Source organism: Pararge aegeria, chromosome 7 (assembly GCF_905163445.1).
Source record: "Pararge aegeria chromosome 7, ilParAegt1.1, whole genome shotgun sequence".
NCBI lineage: Eukaryota > Metazoa > Arthropoda > Insecta > Lepidoptera > Nymphalidae > Pararge > Pararge aegeria.
In genome coordinates this window covers 2,731,956-2,753,542 of record NC_053186.1, presented here as the reverse complement: position 1 = coordinate 2,753,542, position 21,587 = coordinate 2,731,956, and the positions used below count along the sequence as shown (strand labels likewise).

The 21,587-nt window shown below is 35.9% G+C and overlaps 1 protein-coding gene across 2 annotated transcripts in view; it reads left to right on the top strand.

Annotated features, from left to right (window-relative positions):
* LOC120624936 overlaps positions 1-12,031 on the top strand; it is an 82,813-nt gene extending 70,782 nt beyond the window's left edge. For both annotated transcript variants that reach the window (XM_039891763.1, XM_039891764.1), the window contains 10 exons: positions 629-821; positions 1,813-2,181; positions 3,564-3,707; positions 4,350-4,481; positions 5,447-5,567; positions 6,003-6,179; positions 7,139-7,381; positions 8,111-8,482; positions 9,560-9,692; positions 10,900-12,031. In XM_039891763.1, coding sequence (XP_039747697.1) covers positions 629-821; positions 1,813-2,181; positions 3,564-3,707; positions 4,350-4,481; positions 5,447-5,567; positions 6,003-6,179; positions 7,139-7,381; positions 8,111-8,482; positions 9,560-9,692; positions 10,900-11,044 — 2,029 coding nt within the window. In that variant the 3' untranslated portion in view covers positions 11,045-12,031. The remainder of the gene's footprint in view (positions 1-628; positions 822-1,812; positions 2,182-3,563; positions 3,708-4,349; positions 4,482-5,446; positions 5,568-6,002; positions 6,180-7,138; positions 7,382-8,110; positions 8,483-9,559; positions 9,693-10,899) is intronic.
* Positions 12,032-21,587: the final 9,556 nt, after the last annotated feature.

The following is a 21,587-nucleotide window of genomic DNA, read 5'->3' as shown; positions in this document are numbered from 1 at the left end:
ATTAGTTGCCAGAAAGAAATCCCTATGAGCGATAATTCCGCCAAATTGTATACGTTGTTTTGTTATACTTCTTCTTTTTTTATGTACTTTTTGTGGTGTCCAATAAAAGTATATTCATTCATTCATTCATAGGCTACTTTATATCCCGGGAAAATGTACGGTTCCCGCAGGATTTGTGAAAAACGAAAAACCCGCGTACAACAGCTGGGTAAAACATAATGCTTAATTTATGCAGTGACAAAAACAAAGTCTGTTATATCTTTTAGTCAATTTGAACACGTAAAGAAGGCTCTGCTATCCATATCTGAAATGTCATTCAGTAGTTTAATAATATTTCATAAATTACTGACAGACATTGGATATAATTCCCCAAGTACCAAAATAACTACTCTCTACTATCTTGGTTATTACTTCAACAAGTTTAAAGTATTATATCATAAATATCAACCTAATTTATCTCTCGAATTATAATCTGGATATTGTAGATTGATAATTATCACGTGATCATTTGAACTGGTTGAAAGACACACTCAGACGTAATTTGATAGTTTATATATGGCTCAGCTGTGAGATATTAATAAGGCTAATAATGATGACGGTGATGTGATGAAAACTTTAAAATTTCCAGGTTACACTTCCGACCGAAAACGCCGCCTCCTTCGCCACCTTACATACAAAAGCCAGCGGATTACCAAATTCCTATCGCTCTGGATACACCCATATCCGTTGAGCTGACCTCAGAACCGCCGTCCGGCGCCCTAGATACCTTCACAACAGCTGAGTTCACCCTCGGAGATCTGTATGGAGGCATTAACCCAGAGGTTAGTTGAGATATGCTTTTATATAATGTCTCCTTATGTAATTTTGCGTTAAAACTCATTTATTAGTTAAACAAAGGTTACTATACAATTGTTGAATTTCTTAATGACAAGGTTGCAAGGTTGTTGAAGTAGTTCTGCTCCGCTTTTATCTCTTACAAGCTAGAGTAATTATTGTAAAATTGCAAAATAATGACTCGGGAAAACAACAATAACTGAGTTTCATGCTATCTTCTTTTCGGCAGAATCTGCTTTTCGAACTACTGATAGAGTATCTAGAAATAGACGAAACTTGACGATTCAAGAATGCAAATACAACGTGTAACGGAATTACGAAATACTGTTGAAAGGTGCATAAGTATATTTCATAAGGAGTCACCCTGTAAAAACATTAAATCAAAAGAAGCATTTTTATTTTTCCATACTAATTAATGCAAAACATTATCGGTGTTTACTTATGACAACCCTATTGCAGATAAAAGACCGACACGTGCATAGTAACCTACGATACGCGACACGTACCTAATAAAGTGACAGGAGTACCTTAATTTTACTTTAGTTAGTTCTGTATCTGATTTATTTCAGTAAAAACTATGGCAATGGTTTACTCAAAAACTAATAGCGTTTCGGTTTCACAGATAAGTCTCAGAGGCAGTCTATAATTTACCTATAAAGCCTTTGAATTATTATTTCGGTTTTCATTTACGTGTACTTTCTACCATCGAACTGTTGAAATACCATCAACACGTACGAAGCGTTTTGCTTCTTCCTTTCTGATCCGCACAGCAAAGGCCTGGAATGCCCTCCCATCTTCCGTCTTCCCTGATACCTATAATCTGGGTACCTTCAAACCAAGAGTGAATAGGCATCTTCTAGGCAAGCGCACATCATCTTAGGCTGCATCATCACTTACCATCTGGTATAATTGCAGTTGAGCACTTGTCTTTATATTTAAAAAAAAAAAAATAGTACTTATAAAAAATAATCTTTTCAGATTGACAACAGCGGTAGCTTGGACACAAGTGGGGAGGATTTACTAGCGGAAAACTTCACTGGGTTAACCGAAGCCCAAGTGGATAGCATACTGTCTGAAACTGACTTGAGAAGCTTAACCGATGACAAGAAGATGTCGATGACGGATGACCTGCTGGAGCAGTTGGTGAAGGATGTGGATACAAAGGATCCTTTTTTATTGCATGGCCAGAGTTTGGGGGGGCGTGCCAGCTCTGGTCGAAGGAAGCGTGCGGAAGCATTCGGATCGAGCGTTGTTCACGTGTCCAGCGAGGACATCGAACCTGTGTACCTCGAGAAGGTGATTGTGCCGCCCAGCGAAGCGCCCAAGGAGGTTAAACCGCCCAAGGAGGTAAGAATAGTTTGGCATCGTCCTAGAATACATTTGTAGTTCTCTGACCCGTCATACTGCCCCAAGTTAGGGTCGCGAGCTTAGGTGACGTAATTTATTTATTTATTTATTTAGCAACGCACCCCGTGAAGACATTACAGTTGCCCAATTCGTCTCCCCGGGGCTATTAAAACAATGTATGAACGAGTAATAATCACAAGAAATTAAATTATATTAAAACATAAAAATAAGCTATATAACATAAAGAATTTAAAAAAAAACAATAATAATAATAATAACCAAAAATTCAAATTCAAAATAATAATAAAAACAAAACATTCAAACATATAATTAATATCTTAGATTACCTGCTCTCTAATAACATTTTAATTTGCTTTTGGAACTGAAGCGGCGGGGTGTGAAATATGTCCAGTTCCGAATTACTATGAGTTAGGTCACTGAGCAAGCGTAGCGCACGAATCAGTGGGGCGTGCGTGGTCAATTTAGGTCTGCAGCATGGTAAAGCAAACAAATGACGACGCCGCGCACTGGCATAGCCATCCGGTACATGAAAACCTATCGACCCTAACATAAAGGAGTCACTTGTTTTGCCCTCGACTAGATAGATCACGTACTGGAGCAACGCTACAGTACGCCTCAGTTCCAACCGGTCGTATCCCACCATACCAAGAAGAAACATACTTGGATATATTGTGGGATATCCACAAGAATACCCAAACTGTTTCCATGTATAAAGCCACTGTATAAACTTTTTTTGAATTTTCTCTATCATGTTAATGTAAATTATTAATAATACGTAATATTTTTGCCCCGGGCGTCCACTATAGCCAACGAGATTATAGTCAATTTCTAGTTCGGAAATACCCCCTTCATAAGCATTCATTCAAAAAGGAAAAAAAGCAATCTTCCAGGTGGGCATAGGTCTCATGATTTACTACGCTGCTCTAATGCAAGTAGGCGAACTTTACCGATCATATCACTTTTGTTTATTCCACTACAAGTAAGTCATCGACTGCAACCTGGTTGTGACGATGCACTGTAAGATAGTATAATCTCACCTGTTAGGGTTATTGCAGTTATATTGAACTCATACCCCTACCCGGTTAAATCCCTTATCGGCACGTCTTTGTCGGTAGGATGGTAACTAGCCACGGCCGAAGCCTCCCACCAGTAAAATCATAAATTAGTGGTAATAACTGAGAATTGAAAGCCTAGCCATTAAAAGGATGAGGATAAAGAACGTAGTTACATCATTTAAGCCCGCCAACTCGCATTAAAGCAGCGTGTTGAATCTAGGCTATACATATCTCACACCTATGAGTAGCCATAGCCTGGTGCTGCTGTTGATGATGATGAGGATAATAATGATGGTGTATTTTTAGGTGGTGAAATCTCCCGTACCCACTTCGAAGATCATTGTCGAGGAAGTCAATGAAGTACCTCAGGTCAAGATCGAGAGGAAGAGACCCGAAGACACGTTGGAGGAGATCCAATTGACGCGCGGAGTTCAGTTGAAAACATTGCAGGTTAGATGTTTTATTAAACTTATTATTAATCAACAGCAATTCTATATTATTGTTGCAAATTATGTATTAAAATCTACTTATGTATATTATGTATTTTATATATTTATATTATGTATGTATGAATTTGTATCTATACATTTTGGTATTTATGTATATCTATCAATACTTGGCACTACCCCATTCTCTTGCTGTAAGTCCTGTCTACAAAGGTTGCCTGTAAGAGATTGCTTGCAGCAATAAGGCCGCCTTTGCATTTCTATATTGTGTACTGTATACTCTTTACTGTTTCTTTTCCTGTATGTTATACTTGCAATAAAGTGTCTCTTCTTCTTCTTCTAATAGACTATACGTTAGCCCTAGCCTGCAATCTCACCTAATGGTAAGTGATGATGCATGCTAACCTGTTTGCGATATGGCAGGTGTAAGCTACAACCCTAATCGGTTTTTCATTACATCGTACCAAAACGGCAATTAGCGGCATATTTTAGCTACACGTTCATGTTATATCAAGGTATAGACATATACGCATACGTGGGAATTACTGACGAATGGAACTTTCCCGGATGGAGCAAGCTTGGTCAAAATTTGATTTATTTATTTATTGTGTTGATAAAATAAAATAAGCATTAACTCCCCCCGCAGACCAAACACTCGCCGCTAAAGAAACACATCATCACGTCTGCGACGCACCGGCGAGGCGGTGACGTCACGGTTGTGACGTCGGACGCGCAGCAACCACAGATCGTCACCGTAGCAGTCTCCGACAGCCTTAAGGTAACGTCGTAGCTTATTAATTACTTTTTAGAAGGTTTACGCGGAAAAAGTGAATCGTGAAGTGTGATTATAGTCGTTATGGGTTTAACTGTCCATACAACTTTTAAAAGTCAGACTGGGGTCCAGTTTATTAGTTATTAGCATTCTTTTAGCTGGATACACGCAAGGTGTTGTTGGGCAGCCGCCCTGCGCACTGCATTAAGATCTTAAGTATAATGGGCTGTCAAGTTAAAGACCGCCAACCCGCTTTGGAGCAGCGTGATGTAAATACCTCCTAACACCGCCTCTCATATAAGTGGGGAAGCCTTTGCCTTTGTATTTATGGACAATAAAATGTCATGCCATGACGGTGAATGTATTTTTTAACCGAATTCCTTCAAAAAGAAGGTTTTTTTTTGTTAATGTTCGGGCATAACTTCGTCGTTTATATACAGATTAGCAAAATTCTAATTTTTGTTCAAGAGGGGTTTATTCCGAGACAGACAACGTAACTCATCAAAGAATTTCAGCGAATCAACCGCGATTGCTGCTATCACATAAATATGCATTTTTGCATGCAATCACATAACATAACATTACGCCTGTACACTCGAAAACCTACCTGGCTAAGTTTGTTGTCAGCTCTTCTTAGACCAGGGCGCGTTTGGAACCCTCCTAATTTTAGTTTTAAGTAAAGGAATGTAGCTATCACCATCACCTAACATTGATGGGAACATGTTAAATGTATGAACGCTTCATAAGTGCCTGTGATAGGTCTACGTGAATAATTAATTTTTGAATTGGTTTTCTATCAAAGTTAGTAGTAATAACTTATTTTTTTCAGCGACTGAAAGCTAATAGTAGCTTAGTATTCAAGCTTAATTATGTATAAACATTTTTTTACTTTTCAATTGGTATGAAATTTACTATCATAGTCGGTTTTTTTTTTTGTTAAAAAATGACATAGTTATACTTTTTCGCTTTAGGTTCGCCTACAGAACCAAGCGACGGCGTGTTCGAGCGCCGGCACCGTGGTCGGCCTTCTGCAGAATGGACCCTTCACAGCAGTAGCGTTACCCGTTCACAATGCGCAACATAGAGATATGGGTTGGTGGTTTTTCTTTGTATCATTTACTCAGAAATTAAGTCGAACTTGCGCGCATGTTGTTGCGTACCTAAAAAAAGCAGCAAAAAATTATTATTATTATATATTATTATTTCAATCTGTTTGCATTCAACTGAAATGCATCACCTGTGTAAATTTCAACTGTCTAAATATCACATTTAATTAGTTATTAGTTAAGAGCCTTGTGTCAGACAGACAGACGGACGGAGAGCGGAGTCTTAGGAGTAGGGTCCCGTTTTTTGGGTACGGAACCCTAAAATTCAGCTAAAATGTAAAAGCAATTTCGAAACGTCTGTCTGTTTGCAATGACTGTAAAGTAGGCAGCATTTGTTCTTTCCCAACATAATAAACATTTGACAAACATTATTCATTATTTTTTTTTTTTTGTATAGAACTATTTTTTTTATTTTTTTCAGTTTCAACGTCCGTAGCTAGCGTAGCCAACGTGGTAACAATGGGAACAGGCAAGGCGACCAATGTGACCAACGTTTCCACCATAGCAAATGCCACCCGCCGTGTTTCCGGACCATTGGTCCAATTGGCGCCTGCGTCTTTGGGCCATAAACCACTGCAATTACACCACCATCCATCAGGTATATTATTATTAAAAAAATATTTACAATTTATTATTTACAAGGGTTTAAAACTATATTATATAAACATTTCTTAATCGCGGTTTTGTTTTAGTTTAGGTGTGTTCAGCTGATTTTAATGCTCTAACTTTAAAACTTTCGTAGGAAACATAACCGAAACAAAAGAAAGTTTATGTTATTACCCGTGTAATGGTTTTCGTAACACCTAATCCCCTAAGCGTAAAAAAAAACTTCCATTCTACTTATTTCTACAGGTGAATAGATTTTAATATTTTTTATTAAATATTTTATTTATTTCAACAACTTTATCCTACTAATATTATAAATGTGAACGCTTTCACGCAAAAACTACTAAACCGATCATCATGAAACTTTGTACACATATTTCTGAATGTATTAGAATTAATATAGGATGCTTTTTATCCCGAAATTAAGCTCAGTTCTTTTGGGAGAGGGGTAGATGGTGTTTGACGATTACACCATAACGCCATCAAATGATAACCGATTTAAATAATTACTTTTGTACTTTAGAGGTTATAATATCTGTTTAATTTTGCCCAAATTTCGTGTAGATCTGATGAATGTGATTGGAGATAGAGGACACAACTCCTCAGCGGTCGGCAGCCAACCCGTCATTTAAGGCTTAGCTATCCTAAATACATAAAGTGCGTAGAATTACACCTAAATCAAATGCCACATGTCTTTCGAAAAACAAAAACAAACGCAGACGATGTCGCGGGCAAAAGCTAGTTGCATAATAAAGGAAACATACACAGGAACACTTACAATAATATAAATTATATGCAAAAGGCGGCCTAATCACTAAAAGTGATCTCTTCCAGGCTACCTTTACTAATGGAATAAGGCAATGAGAGACGGGAAATCGCAATTCTATAAAAAATATAAACATAAATAATTAAATAAATTAATAAATGTAAATATTTTCCTTTTTCTTTCAGTTGTAGTGACACCGCAGATGCACCACGTGAACCCGAGCAAGCTTAAAGTGCTGCACGCGCACCCGCTTACGCACACCCAACGCGCGCAGCTGTTGGCCCAGAACCGAACGCTGGGCCAGCTGCCGGCGGTGGTATCGTTGGCCGCGTTGGGCGACTCCAAGCCACCATCGGCCGCGTTGCTGAAGGCCGCGCCTGGCTCCGTCGCACAGTTCTTCGAAATCAAGAGTGGTCAGCTTGGCAAAGGTGAGACCTGCAATGCTTCTTGCTAAGTTAATAATAATAATATACTACGACAATACACACATCGCCATCTAGCCCCAAAGTAGCTTGTGTTATGGGTACTAAGATAACTGATGGATTATTTGTATGAATAATATACATAAATTCTTATAAAATACAAATAAACACCCAGACACTGGAAGACATTCATGTTCATCACACAAACATTTTCCAGTTGTGGGAATCGAACTCACGGCCTTGGACTCAGAAAGCAGGGTCGCTGCCCACAGCGCCAATCGGCCGTCAAGTTGGTACTGTGATGATGACAAAATGCAAATTCTATTTAATGTTAAAAATCATTCATCCACAACATTTCATTTCACAATAAACGTCGCATAATGTTGGAGTGTTTGGTCAAACTTTCACTGGCAGCTCCTTTGATATGATAGGGCTGGATAAAGCCCTGCACAACTATTCGACGTTACGCCACGCTTATTTGTAAGGCACTTGAGGTTTTTATAAAAATTAAGGTTTTTTTTAAAACTTAACTATTGATTGTTAAGTAACACTTAACAATTATTAGTATAGAAAATTAAGCTTATTTTTTATATTATATCATGGATTTCCGTAAAGTAAACGCCTGCTTCTATTCAATATCCAAATATAATGATGAACATTATCTTTATATAAAAGGTTTCTAACAAAGCATTCTTGAGAAAGTTGTGTATAAATTGTATTTCTTTTCTTTTCCAGGTCCTCACTTAGTCAACGTCCTACGCCAGCCGCCGCCAGTGAAAGCCAACGTCGCATTCAACGACGCTAAAAAACGCCAAGTTGTATTCGACGGCACCTTAAAAGGGAACGTAGCCACGACCGCGAGACCGCATAGAGTCAGTTTAAGCGTGGACGGGAGGCAAATCGTACGCGCCGCGCTGCCGTCCGTACGGGCGCCGCACGTGCGGCATCAAATACAGCTGAAGAATAGGACGCTGCAAGTGACCGCGCCGATCGCGAGGTCGGCTTCCGAGCCGTCGACGAGCATAACCATCGCGCCCTCGAAAACCGCCTCCATACCTAGTTCGATGGTCGCAAATTTGCTGCAGAAGAATGTACAACTACCTAAAGGTACTTAATTAAATTACATTTATTTCCTTTTAAAGTGATGCTCATCACAGTATAATATACAACGTGTTACCAAATTACGAAATAATGTTGAAGGATGCATCAGTATTTTTCATAAGGAATCACCCTGTAAATATTTTAAATCAAAATAAGCATATTTATTTTTCCATGCAAACGAATTCAAAACATTCTAAGCGTTTTCTTATGACAACCCTTTCACAAAAAGTGAAAACGCCCCGCGCACGTCTCACTTTACACCCGCGGAATGTTGCTTTTAAGCGGACAAACATTTTCCCATTCTCACATTTTATAGTGAACGCTTAGAACATGAGGTCAAATAATTACTGTTCTACGGTACTGATTAGATTGTTGACATGTACAGTTTAATAAATATGGCCGCCACAATAGAGCGGAGATCAGTTGAGCATTGGCAGCGGTAGAAGTAACACGTGGTGAATAAATTAGCTTTGTGTATTTAAATATGTAATCACCAGTGTTTACAATAAATAGCGTTCTATGTACTATTTTGTTTGAATAATAATACTATTATAATTACGACTATAGTGAGCGAGTACTTTATAACTGTCATTTGCTAAATGGTATGACGAACCGTTTGTTCGAGTAACCATTAGAAAGTGGGTAGTTTTGATGCCTTAACATTAGTCGTGTACACGGTTTCTGAATGTTCTTAATTCTGTGACATCAACATTCAATAGCAGCAGAGTGATACATCATGCAGGCTGTTCCTTCATCAAACCACATAACAACTTATAGGGGTAATGGAGTTCAATGCAACATTATACCCTACTAAGTTTTTTTTTTATATTAACGATAGGCCAGGTTGAAGCACGCTTGTCTAGAAGAAGCCTATTCACTCTAGCCTTGAAGGTACCCAAATTATACGTGGCAGGAAATACAGAAAGTTATGAATGTAAAGACATAACTTTATATAACAAGTGTTGTAATAAGGCATTGTAAAGTATATTGTTCTGGTTATACCTAGTCTGTGAATGTGATATTTGGCGTATCCTTTTTTTTTTTTTTTTCAAAAATAATTTAAGTATTTCTCTGTTTCTAAAGGTCAAAAGATAGCTATATCGGGTCCGGGCGGGCAGGCGTTGTCGGCGAACGTCCAAGCGATAGCGTTTACGACGGCGCAGTTGAAAGCAAGACAGGGGCGTCTGATAGCGCAGCCCAGGCCTACGCCCGTCGCGTGAGTATTATTTTTGAAGTTATACTTCTTTTGGCGAGTTATACAAAAATGATCGAGGAGATGATGTTAATTTATACGATGCGCGCGCACACCGTCACGAAAAAACCGACACCCTGAAGTTAGCCATAAGTCAACATTTTAGTTTTTACACTTTCAACTGCCAAAGTCTGTGGGCTCATTAAGTGATTTAATTGTACAGTGAAACTTGGATGTACGATAGTGCTAACTATTATTTTTTTATAAAAAACTATCAATGTTAAATACCAGTTTTATTGAACCGTTACGGCGGTCCGGCTGAATGTCGAGTAATGAGTCATGGGTGGCTTATAGCGCATCCATGGTCTATGCCGGTCACGTGAGTATTATTTTTATTTAGCTCTGCCTAATTTCACTAACTCAATCGCCAGGCGTTGTCAGATAGGCAAGGCTGGTTGATAGTACAGCCCAGGTCTACGCTAGTTACGTGAATTTTGTTAACTATCCGGAGAAGCTTGGTTGGTCAAACATCAAAAACATCTTTGAAACCACTTTTGATTATCTATTAGCTCACGGGGAGCCGTACACTTACAAATAGAGAAGTTTTCACGGTGCCCGCGTCCTAACCTAGCTAATTAAAATAGATAGTTATGTATATGTGCACCACCAAACTATATTCTGTATTTGTTTTCTTCGCCATTGGTTGCCTGGAAGAAATCGCTATGAAGCGTATAGGGTCGCCAAATTGTATTCATTGTTTTGTTATACTTCTTTTTTATGGTGTGCGATAAAAGTATATTCATTAATTCATTCATAGTTATTTGTTTATAAAGCAGATTAATTAGGCGCAGTAAATAAAACATCCTTATTATGAAAGTAATAAAAGCATAATAAATAATACATTTTAACGAAGAATTAAGAGAAATGAAACACAACAGCAGCGTTTCATCGCCCAAACATTTTACAAATTGTGGGACAAGCCATTACACCGCTGCAGACTTTTGTGAAGAACAGGACATACTTTGTTCTCTCTACGGCGCCCAGGTACTTTTTGATGCGAGAGCTCTGTTGATACCCATAGCCAGTTAATAGGATCGCGTGGCATCGTTTGGCGTCGTAACCCGTGGTTATCCCAGTGTCACACCTGGTCTTTAAGCCCTGAATAGTCTAGATATAAAATAACAAAATACCTTCATTTACCTATATTTTAATTTAGTATCTTTGGTTACAGCGAAATAGTAGAGTCGTCTTCTGCGCCGACTACGTCGTCGAATTCCGCGAACATCAACGCAGACGTTGCGACTGACGGCGACGACAGCGCGACCAACGGCGTGCGCAGACGCGCGACCGACACGCTTCCGATGGAGGTCACGTGACAACCGGGCTCTGAACCCAGTACCCTTAGTGTCAGTGGCATGTGCGTCGACAGTGCAACAAGTGCAGTGCGTAATGATCCAGCACGAACCATAAATAGTACGGGCCATAGAGGAGAAACGATGACGGCAAGTTATGTGCGTACTACAAACAACATCAGAGAGAAAGTGAGGGGTTTGCATACTATAATCAATAGTGATCAACAACGTGCACGAGAAACAACAGCCAAATGGGGTTTGCATACCATAAACAACAAAGCTGATGAACATAGAGTAGCAAGAACAGCAACAATAAGTTTCTGTACCTTATACACCAACGTTGAGGAACATACAGAACTAATTACAACAAAATTTTGGTGTACTTTGAATTATATGGCAGGATGTCGAGAAGAGACGGCAGCAAAAATTGCAACGTCTAGTGATTTTCATATTATGAACTATAAAGAACGATCAAGGATGTGTAGTGAAAGAAATGACTATGGTGAATTTAAGTTTATGTTTTTCGCAAGGGATTACTTAGTAGTTATTTGGTATGTTATTGAGAAATTCATATGTTATTTGGGCAATATTCAAATGGATCTTGGGTTTATTAAAACTAATTGTGACAATAACGGAATGGATTGTGCAGGTTTCGAAAGTTGTCTGAACAACACTCCAAAAAAAATTCTTGTAACATTGTCAAAGTTTGCACAGAAAAGCAGAGTTTATTTCAGTGATTTCATCTATGCATAACAAATGTTTTAGTCTCAATATAAACCAATGTCTTTGATTAAAATGTCTTTTTTGGTCCCAACACATAATTTAAGAGTGACAAACAAGGACTAAGAAAGTCTATGATTTAAGGATCATACTAAACATGATCGGATTGACACAATAACGCTATGGAAAATTTCCAATTATGTACTGTCTAAATGTTTGTGAACAAGTCGCATACAAATGTATAACACATACATACAAATTTTAACTCAAAATAAATATTGAATCATTGAAAAAGCACATTTCTTTTTTTTTTTTTTTTCTTTCTCTCGCGAAATTTCTTTTTTACCGTTTTCTTTTGTTAAGATAAATAAGCCTAGATTAATTTTGGCTAGGTCCTCTACCTGCCTGAAAGTTCAATCAAAATCGTTTAAGCTGTTGTGCATGTAAGGAACGCAGACAACTTTTTGAATCTTGTGTTTGGGTGATGCTATTATTTTGACTAAAATAATAGCATGACTTTAAATTCACTGACACTGCTTTGACTTTTCTATTTCATTAATTTTATTTTTACAAACCATTACCAATTAAAAATAATGCTTGTTCTTCACTTTACTACAGAGCTATTATTGACTTGGTAAGTTTTAAATGCAACATTTTGTTACATACTTTATTGGAAATTTCTATTTTAAAAAGGCTTTCTTCTATTTGACAACGAAAACTTATTATGAGAAAGTTATACAATTTGCAACTAGCCAAAGAAACCTTGTAAGTCGGCAAAGATCTCTTGCATCTTGCCAAAGTAAACTTGATACCCCACAAATGAAACTTTCCGCAATTTAATTGTGAATTGGCAAAGAAATTGGTTAAATGTCTGCTTTTAAATTATGTTACTGCATAAATGCTAACCCCTGATGAATATGGTCCATAATTGTTTTAAATGCAAGCTTCAATAAAAATAAATTTAAGTGGCTGTGACATAGTTAATACATGTAAAGACCTTTTGTGAAGTGAATGCCAGTCTTGGCTATACAACCACTTACTGTTACTGTGTGGACAGGCAAGACACTCTGCTAATCTCATTTAGGAAAAAGAAAAACTAATTAGAAATACAGCCTTAACTCATGACCTTGACATACCGTATTGACTTGAAACCATTTCAACTCAAATTAAAGCATTGAAGTGGCCAATTTTTGAGAATAAAGTCCACACATCGTCTCCCACTTTCAGAAAACTTGTAATAAATTCACCTTATGTTAAATGGTATAAATATCAAATTTCAATGCTTTCATTTGATTTGAGTAGGTGTTGCGTTGATATTATGATGTCTAAAGTTCTTAAGGACGTTATAAATTGCTAAATAATAACAAAGAGAGCCTTAACAAACATCGTCTCCAGTGGCAGTATAATCATGCAATAAATATCAAATATACTTTTTCTTAAAATCTCTTGAGCACTTTTTGATTTCTGGGTTTAAAAGTCCTACGCACGTTTCTGGTATCTAATCTGTGTATAATTTTAACAAGATCGGTTGAGTTGTTAAGATCTGCATAAATAACAGGTGTTATTTTAAATTTTCTGCGGGGAACGTTTTCCGAGCGCATTTAAAAAGAAAATATACAATGTCCAGTTCTATGCATGCTATCTCCGTGCCAAATTTCGTAAACATCAGTTTAATTGTTTAGTCGAAAATGGTCGACGAATAAACAAACAACCAGGCATACTTTCGTACTTATAATATTGGTAGGGTTAATTTAATTAAAGGGTGCAAATCTAGGAAGAAAGAGTTTTGCTTAAATATAGCTTTGTTTGTCTTTGCCCCGTTTTTTTGAGAGCAAAAAATTAAGAGCAGAATAATATCGGGTTCATTCGTAAAGATTGCCTTAAACCAATTAATATAGTGTAGCAACGGCATCGAACGGTGCCTTCTATCCAGCTTTCTTTGACTCCTCATCCCAATGCCATAAACGGGCTAAAGAGCAGTTAGATAAAGTGTTCCCAAATGGATTTGTTTGTACGAAACTCTGGAATATATGTTCTGGTTTCCCCGCTACTTGTATTATAGTTTTCTACATATCAAGAGTTAATAGGATATAGGATTTGTCTGCATCACAACTAACCGTCAGATGTGAACCAATCCGGCGCTGATCTAGATATTAAAAAAGAGATGTTATTTGAGATTGCTAGAAAACGTATGTTTTATATACAGTTTTTTTAGCAATTTAGTTCATCCCAGACTGGCATTATGCACTAAGGTTTTCTTCTAGCGAACATTCTGTAGTTTATATTATTATTTTTCACGCGAATTAAGTAAAAAAAAAGTAATTAATAAAAAGTATGCGATAAATCGTCGTTGAGTGTGTAATATAAATATAATTAATAATTTAAATGTATGAAGAAATGAAAAAAAAATAATTTGTAATATAATAAAAACAGCATCGTAATGAATGTATTATATAGTTTTTATGTGTATCATAATAATATAATTGTATTAGTTTAGATTGCTGGCCGGACCAGTACAACATATGGATAGTTAAAAGTGAGTTTATTAGCCCCTCATAAACATGCTTAGGTATTTTTTTTACGATATTGTTTACAGTGGATAATTGTATGGTAGGTTTATTTGTAAAGTTAGGTTTTTCACCGTTTGGTTAACATTTGATGTATGCATTTGTTACATTTAAACCTGTTAATACGCGTTTTAGCTTCATGTTTACTTATTAGTGGATTTGCAACGATTAAAAATAGTGCAAACATGAATCTTTTAACCTAACATTAAACCTAGTTTTATCTAAAATTCAAATAAATTGAGCAGCAAATTCTAGATTTGAATTCTAGTATAAAAGGCACTCATTAAAATGTATTTTTAACCAGAGAAAACATGTTTTAACTATAAACCGGTTTTAACTTTTCCATGTGCATACTATTTGCTTTATCATGAGTAGAACAGTTGTGAACTTCTAAACTCTATAACTTTCCTTTGTAGCGGTTCCTTTATATACAAGTGATTATTCAGTTTCAGTGATACTTTTATTGGTGGTTTACCGTTATCGAGCAAACGAGTGGTTGTTTTTTCTTTTTTATTCCATTACAAGTTAGCCCTTGACATGATGCAGTGTAAAATGATATCGGGTCAATCTGATAGGGATGTTATATTAAACCCGAACACCTAATCTGATTCTACGCGGCATCGCACCTGCACGCTTGATCGCTTTGCGGCAGGTCTTTGTCGGTAGAGCCATTGCAGAAGTTTTCAGACAGTCCATCAGCAAAAAATCTGTTATCTGGGGATCAAACTCGCGAATGTTGCAAGTGCAAGTGAAGTAAGAGGCACTTTTAATAGCATTCATTTATTTTAAATTGTTCAAACAGTAGCCATACGATTATCCACTTTAAATATACGTATGTCAAATTATTTACACACATACACTTTCAATCAATATTTGTCTAATGTATGTTTGTAAATTTGATTTACGCCATTTTTTACTCTTGACTAGAGTCACATTAAAGTGGCGGACTCGCGACCTTATACTGAGGCGTTGATTAGTTGTTAAGGCCACCTTAAATATTAGGTGAGTCATATACGAAGTGTATGCACGAAATTTCATAAGCTCGTCAAATTAATAGGCCCCCTTAACTTTAAAGACGCTTTTAAGTAGTCTGGAGTTACTAGTACATGAAATAACTAATGCTTTGTTAACTTTTGATAACAGAAGTGGGATGCATTTTTATAGTATTTCATTTTTAATATCAGTCTTAAGTAGATAGATTAGCAGGAGACCAAAAAAAAACCTAATTTACAGGTACTGTTAAAACAAACTGCTTTTTTTTTAATTTGTTATTTTTATTTCACTGTTACCTTTAAACATACGTACAACCAATTTTACTATTAGTAGATTTAAATAGATCGCCACCAACATAAAAGCAACCTCTTTATTTAGTTATATGGTAACACAATTTAAAAAAATACTTGGCTCTAAAATTAATCAAAAGAGTTCTCACATAATTAGATACTGGCATTAGTTATTTTATGTTTAAAAGCTATTATGTATTTTATTACATAAAATTTATTGTGGCATAGTGTTTATGTATTATTGTAATAGTTTAGTCGAAGGAAATTGTTTCCTAGGAAATCTAAGTTAAATCGAGTCACCTACTTTTAAAACCGCTATCTCGATTAAGTAGTTTTTTATTCAGTTATTTTTTAACTTCAAACAAATAGCCAAGTAAATATATCATTCGTATGATTAAAATGAACTCAATATGTTTATGATGAAAATATATTGTTACTATCTTTTACCCTCTGCTTTGTTCGCGTAGTTTTATTTGACACGAGATATAAATTAAATTGCGTGTATCTTGATGTAAATATTACGTTGTTTTGCTCCGTTGCTGAGTGAAAGACACACATTTACCATTTCATTAAACAAATGTTGTCATTGTTAAATATTGATATTAAAACTCAGTAAGGTTAAAGGGTCGTGGTCGGTTTGTGTGTCTATACCCTCAGTTTCGTGCGCTTTGCTGTTGTCTAAGATGGTGTGTTAGCGAAATTTAATTAAAATTTCAAGTGTGCTTAAATTTTAATTAAATATCTCTTCTTTGGTGTATTTGTAACGATACATTTTTTTCATAAGCGAAAAATATTTTATAGAATATCCTATCACTATATTCCTATAGTATACATATAATATAAAGGGTGTATTACTGTGTGTGAACTTAAAAGTTAAACTTTTAATCGGTCTTTTCTCAATTTGTAAAAACTGAATTTAATTTAGTTATTTATATTGTAGTGTTTAAAGCCAAACAACACGGAAATAGTGTCAATTTGGTTGTAAACAAGAATTGACTAAACTAACTGACATTATGCACCAATTTCTTAGACTCCATTTTGTTGGCCTCTCAGTGGCGCAGTGGTGAGCGCTGAGGGAGGTTTCGGGTTCGATTCCCGGTAAAGTCTTCTGAATTCTTTGCACTGGTCTGGCTTCCGTCGTGGAAGAGTCACCAAGAGTTTTAGTGTTCAGCGTTAAATCAGGTTCTAAATTCGACTGCTTATTTCAGTCAGCCTGTGATTAAAGTTTTGTTTATAATCAAATTGATGCTATAAAACATAAAAGCAGTAGCGAAACTATAAAATAACAAAACACTTTTGATGTCTTAAAAAAATCGATTGAATTCTATAGTAAATGCTTTAGTACGAAGCTCGCATGTTTTGTGTACTTGGTACCTATGTCTAGATAGTTTCAATCGTTCGGTTGCAAGATATAAATAAAAAAAAAACACTTAACTACAAATAAATAAAATAAAAACGGATATGATACACGTGTCTGTGATTTTGTATAACTGCCTCAAAACCGCTCGTTTTTAAAATATGCGTATACTGTGTCTGTCTACTTATGTATATATTATTATATGGATAGATTATATACCAAAATTGCTGTATGTCGTCAAGTGATTTGATTATTTTTTCGTTCGCAAGTAAACGAAAATTGTTGCTGACGATTGAAACTGTCCATTAAAATTAAATAAAAATAATAGCTGTCAAAGAAACTACAATTAACATTACCTAAAATATTTATTCAAAAATATTAAAAAAAATGCGGAAACCGGTGGTTCATAAAAATTTTGCAATTTTCCTCCAGTCTAGTTAAGCATTGTAAAAATAAAGATCGACAAAAGGATTGTTTCTTACAAGGGATTATATCGATATAAGTCTAGTACAATATTAAGGAGCTAATATATGGGTTATAATAATTACCCTGGCACATTTATAACACCCTACACTCCGAAACGTCGAAGTAAAATGGACTAAATTATATTTGAGAGTATAAATTCTAAATTCTAAAATTCATCCAATGGGCCCATCAAAGCTACCTAAGGTTTTCATATTGGTATTGAATGAGATCATGGTAACTTGAAATTTCTATTCGTGAAACTAAAGATACATTACCATTTAATTTAACATTCGTCGTGTATGGTGTTATAAATATGTTCCCAGCATTAGTGATTACTTAATAATTGGTGTATTTTTGGAAATTTCCTCTTATCCTATTACATAAGTGAGATTTATGATTTGTAATAACTTATCGTTGTAGAGTATGCAAAAGGCCGAAGGGACATAGGGGTATGATGTAAAAATGAATAACTTAATAAATTGTATCAATGAACACCGATATCGGATATAATTTCGGGTTCTAAGCAAAAGTAAATTCAATTAAGCAGTACAATCTTTTTAACTAGGAAACATTTTTTTTATTAGTCGGTTACTAACAAAAAAATACCGGTAAGTTAAAAAGTTCCGAGCCCGGACTTTTACTTTTAAATGAATAAAATGATTATTTAAAAATACTAAAAATTATGTTAAAACGAAATAAATTAATTGTATAACTAAAAAAATTGAGCGTATGACATAGCAATATTCTGCAATATTAAAACGCTTTTAAACTAAATAGTAACATTACATTTCGATATCGTTTTAGCATAATTTGTAACCCATTTTCTAATAATTTCATTGAAAATCGAAAGTCCCTTACACTTCATAAGGTCGGCCACTTCATCATCAAATTGTTTATATTCGCGTACGAGAAAATCCTAACAAGGTTGTATGATGCCACCGTCGCGTTGTAAGAAGAGAGAAATGTCACAAAGTACCTAAATGAAGATTTTCTCACTGTCGCGAATTGCAAACTCCATGAAAATTAGAAGGTATTTAACCTTATTAATTATCATTATTGATGTGTGTACGTAGGATTTAGAAAAATAAATGTCTGTTAGCTTACACGTAGATATAGTAAGTAAATAAATCGAAAATATTATAATTGGGTGAACTTTTATCGCAATCTCTATCTATTCTATGCGGATGGTGTAGTAAGTAAAAAGAGGCAGATGTGACCACCACTAAAGCAAAAATAGTAAATTTTATATTTAAAAATAGTCAATTTAAAAAGGCCTAGTTTTTTGAGACTGGCCAGAGATGGCTAGTATGCCAAGTAAAGAGTGTAAGCAGACGCTATATGACACGTATAATCATGGTTTATTACCTTAACAAAACATAATGTTGTACCATGCCTCTGAAATCACGGGTCACGGTAATTTTCGAACGTTATCAAAGTGTCTCCAGCAAGATGCGACTTAGTTGGCTAATTAACGTAGTTTAAAAGTGCTTCTTTTGCGATACAAGAAACTTGACTACTTCTTTTTACTTCTACATCATAGATTCTATGCTATGCTCTGAATACGAATTTCGTGCCTAACTTTTTTTTTTTTCTTGTACACCAAATATTATTATAGAATAGTTAAGCGATTGAAATCGCCTTTATATAAAGCAAATGCGACACCAGTGTTAAACTGTAGTTTCTTTCTCGGAAATTTAATGAATTTTCACTCGTAAAGTTGTAAGTAGAAATTTTTTAACGGAATAAAAATACTAACGAAATAAAATATTTAATAATAATAATTATTGAAGATATTGTGGTTATATGTATCTAAATGTTCTCATTGGGGTTTTAATAATATAGCTGTACTTTATGCGAAACCTATATCATTCAAGTTTGCGCATATTCCTGTTGTTTCAATCGAAAAAAAAATCGCCAGCCCCTTTTTCTCTCAGCAAAAATGAGCTAAGAAAAAAAAGCGCTCGCGACCAAAAAAAAATATGTAATGGTTTTAACTGTCTATACATGTATAATTAGTAAGTATCATATACTGTACAAAAGGCTGCAAATTTGGGAAAAAATGTAAAAAAAAAATTGGCCTCATTTTTGGGGCTGTTAACATACGCTTAGTAAAGTGGATAGGAAATGTACCTCATAAGTTCTGATTCATAGTTTAGGCGACGCGCGCGCTTTGAACACCTATCGGTAGAGGGCGCTTGTATTTTTTTCCCTTTTAAGCTTTCTCTTTGGGCTGGCTTTATTTTTGATGTAAATATTTTTTTATTATTATTATTATTATTATTTAGTTGTCATGCCCGGCCGGTGGGGGTTCAAAGCGACCGCCAAAAACTTATATGTGTAACAAAAAATCGCTGTAAATTGTTTGTAAAAATAGTCACGTTCAGAAATTAATTTCAGTGTAGTTTTTGTTGATTCAATTTTTTTTTCAACCGGAAATTGCTGAATAAAGCGACGATTCTGTTTCAAGGTATTTTGTTTTATTTTATTTACCCCTCCATTTTCCAAGAACTAGGATTAATTATTAAAGTAGTTCTTACTGATTTATATTCTTAACAATATATGCGTACAGGTTAGAGCAGACGATAGTAGATTAAGGGCTCCTCGATAGTATTTGCTACGACCTCCGTGCTGGCGTAAAACGGTTGGTGTAAAATTGTGCCTTGCGAACTTCAAAATTCATTTATTTCAAGTAGGCCTAATATAAGAGCACTTTTGAAACTTCAAGTATTTCTGTTTGTAGTGACCAACGGTTCGGAAGGCAGATTCTATCGAGAAGAAGCCGGCAAGTACCTCGGCAGTTGCTCTTTTCCAACATCATTTTACAATTCAACATTCGTTGTTCTATCTTGTTCTAACAATGGCGCGGAAATTGAAAGCGCAGTTCGTGCGTTAGAAGCTTCCAAGCGTGAATAGTTCACGTGATTTAAAATAAATTTCACGTATAACTTTTTTTAAGGCTTTAATCAGAGTTCCAGAACCCGGAGCTGGCTGGGTTTCGCAAAGGTTACAGTAACGTGGACCACGTACATACCTTAGGGCAGATTATGTAGAAAACCCAGGAGTATAATATACTTTGCCTAGCGTTTGTGGACTACGAAAAAGCCTTCGACACTATCGAAACCTGCTCTGGATTTACTGCAGCGATGCCAAGTCGATTGGCACTATATCCTAGTGAGCTCTTTGTACAGTACCTACCGTTTCAATGACCGTCCAAGTCCAAAATCATTAAACGCTACCTATTTTTATTCGAAGAGGAGTGAAACAGGGAGACGTTATACCCCCAAACTTTTTAATTGCGCCCTCGAAGATGTGGTTAAGATATTGGACTGGAAAGGTCGTAGCGTCAGCATAAATGGCGAATACATTAAACACTTGCGATTCGCGGACGACATCCTGATATAGGCAGAGACGCTGCAAGACCTTGAAAAAATGCTGACTGACAAAAACACCAGCAGGTGATCTTACCGACAAAAACGTGCCGATTGGCGCAGTTTGCAGCGACCCTGCTTTCTGAGCCCAAGGCCGTGGGTTCGATTCCCACTACTGGAAAATGTCTGTGATGAGCATGAATGTTTTTCAGTGTCTGGGTGTTTATATGTATATTCTTCTTCTAAGTATTTATGTATGTTATTCAAAAAAATATTCATCAGTCATCTTAGTACCCATAACACAAGCTACGCTTACTGTGGGGCTAGATGGCGATGTGTGTATTGTCGTAGTATATTTATTTATTTTAGTATATTTATTTATCTTAGGAGGTATTACTACCATACTCCCTAACAGGTTAGCCCGCTATCAACTTAGACTGCATCATCATTGCAGTCAAAGGCTAACCTGTCGTGGAATTAACAAGACGTGGTAGTCTCAAGATGCACATTTATTTTAATTACCGTTGATAATGTCAGCATTGAAGTTGTTTTAATATACGAGTCACCTAGGTCAAGTTATACAGCTCAGATGAAACAGCGTCGAAAAGAAAGTTGAAAATCGGATTAAGCTGGGCAGCATTCGGAAAACTAAGTCAGGTCTTCAACTCGTTGATATCTCAAAGCCTAAAGACTCAGTATTTAATGAGTGTCTCCTGCCTGTGATGACGTATGACTTGAAAACATGTTTAAAGTCGCGCAGCGTGCTAAGGACGCCGACCTACCCGTTGGACAGATGACCTTAAAAAG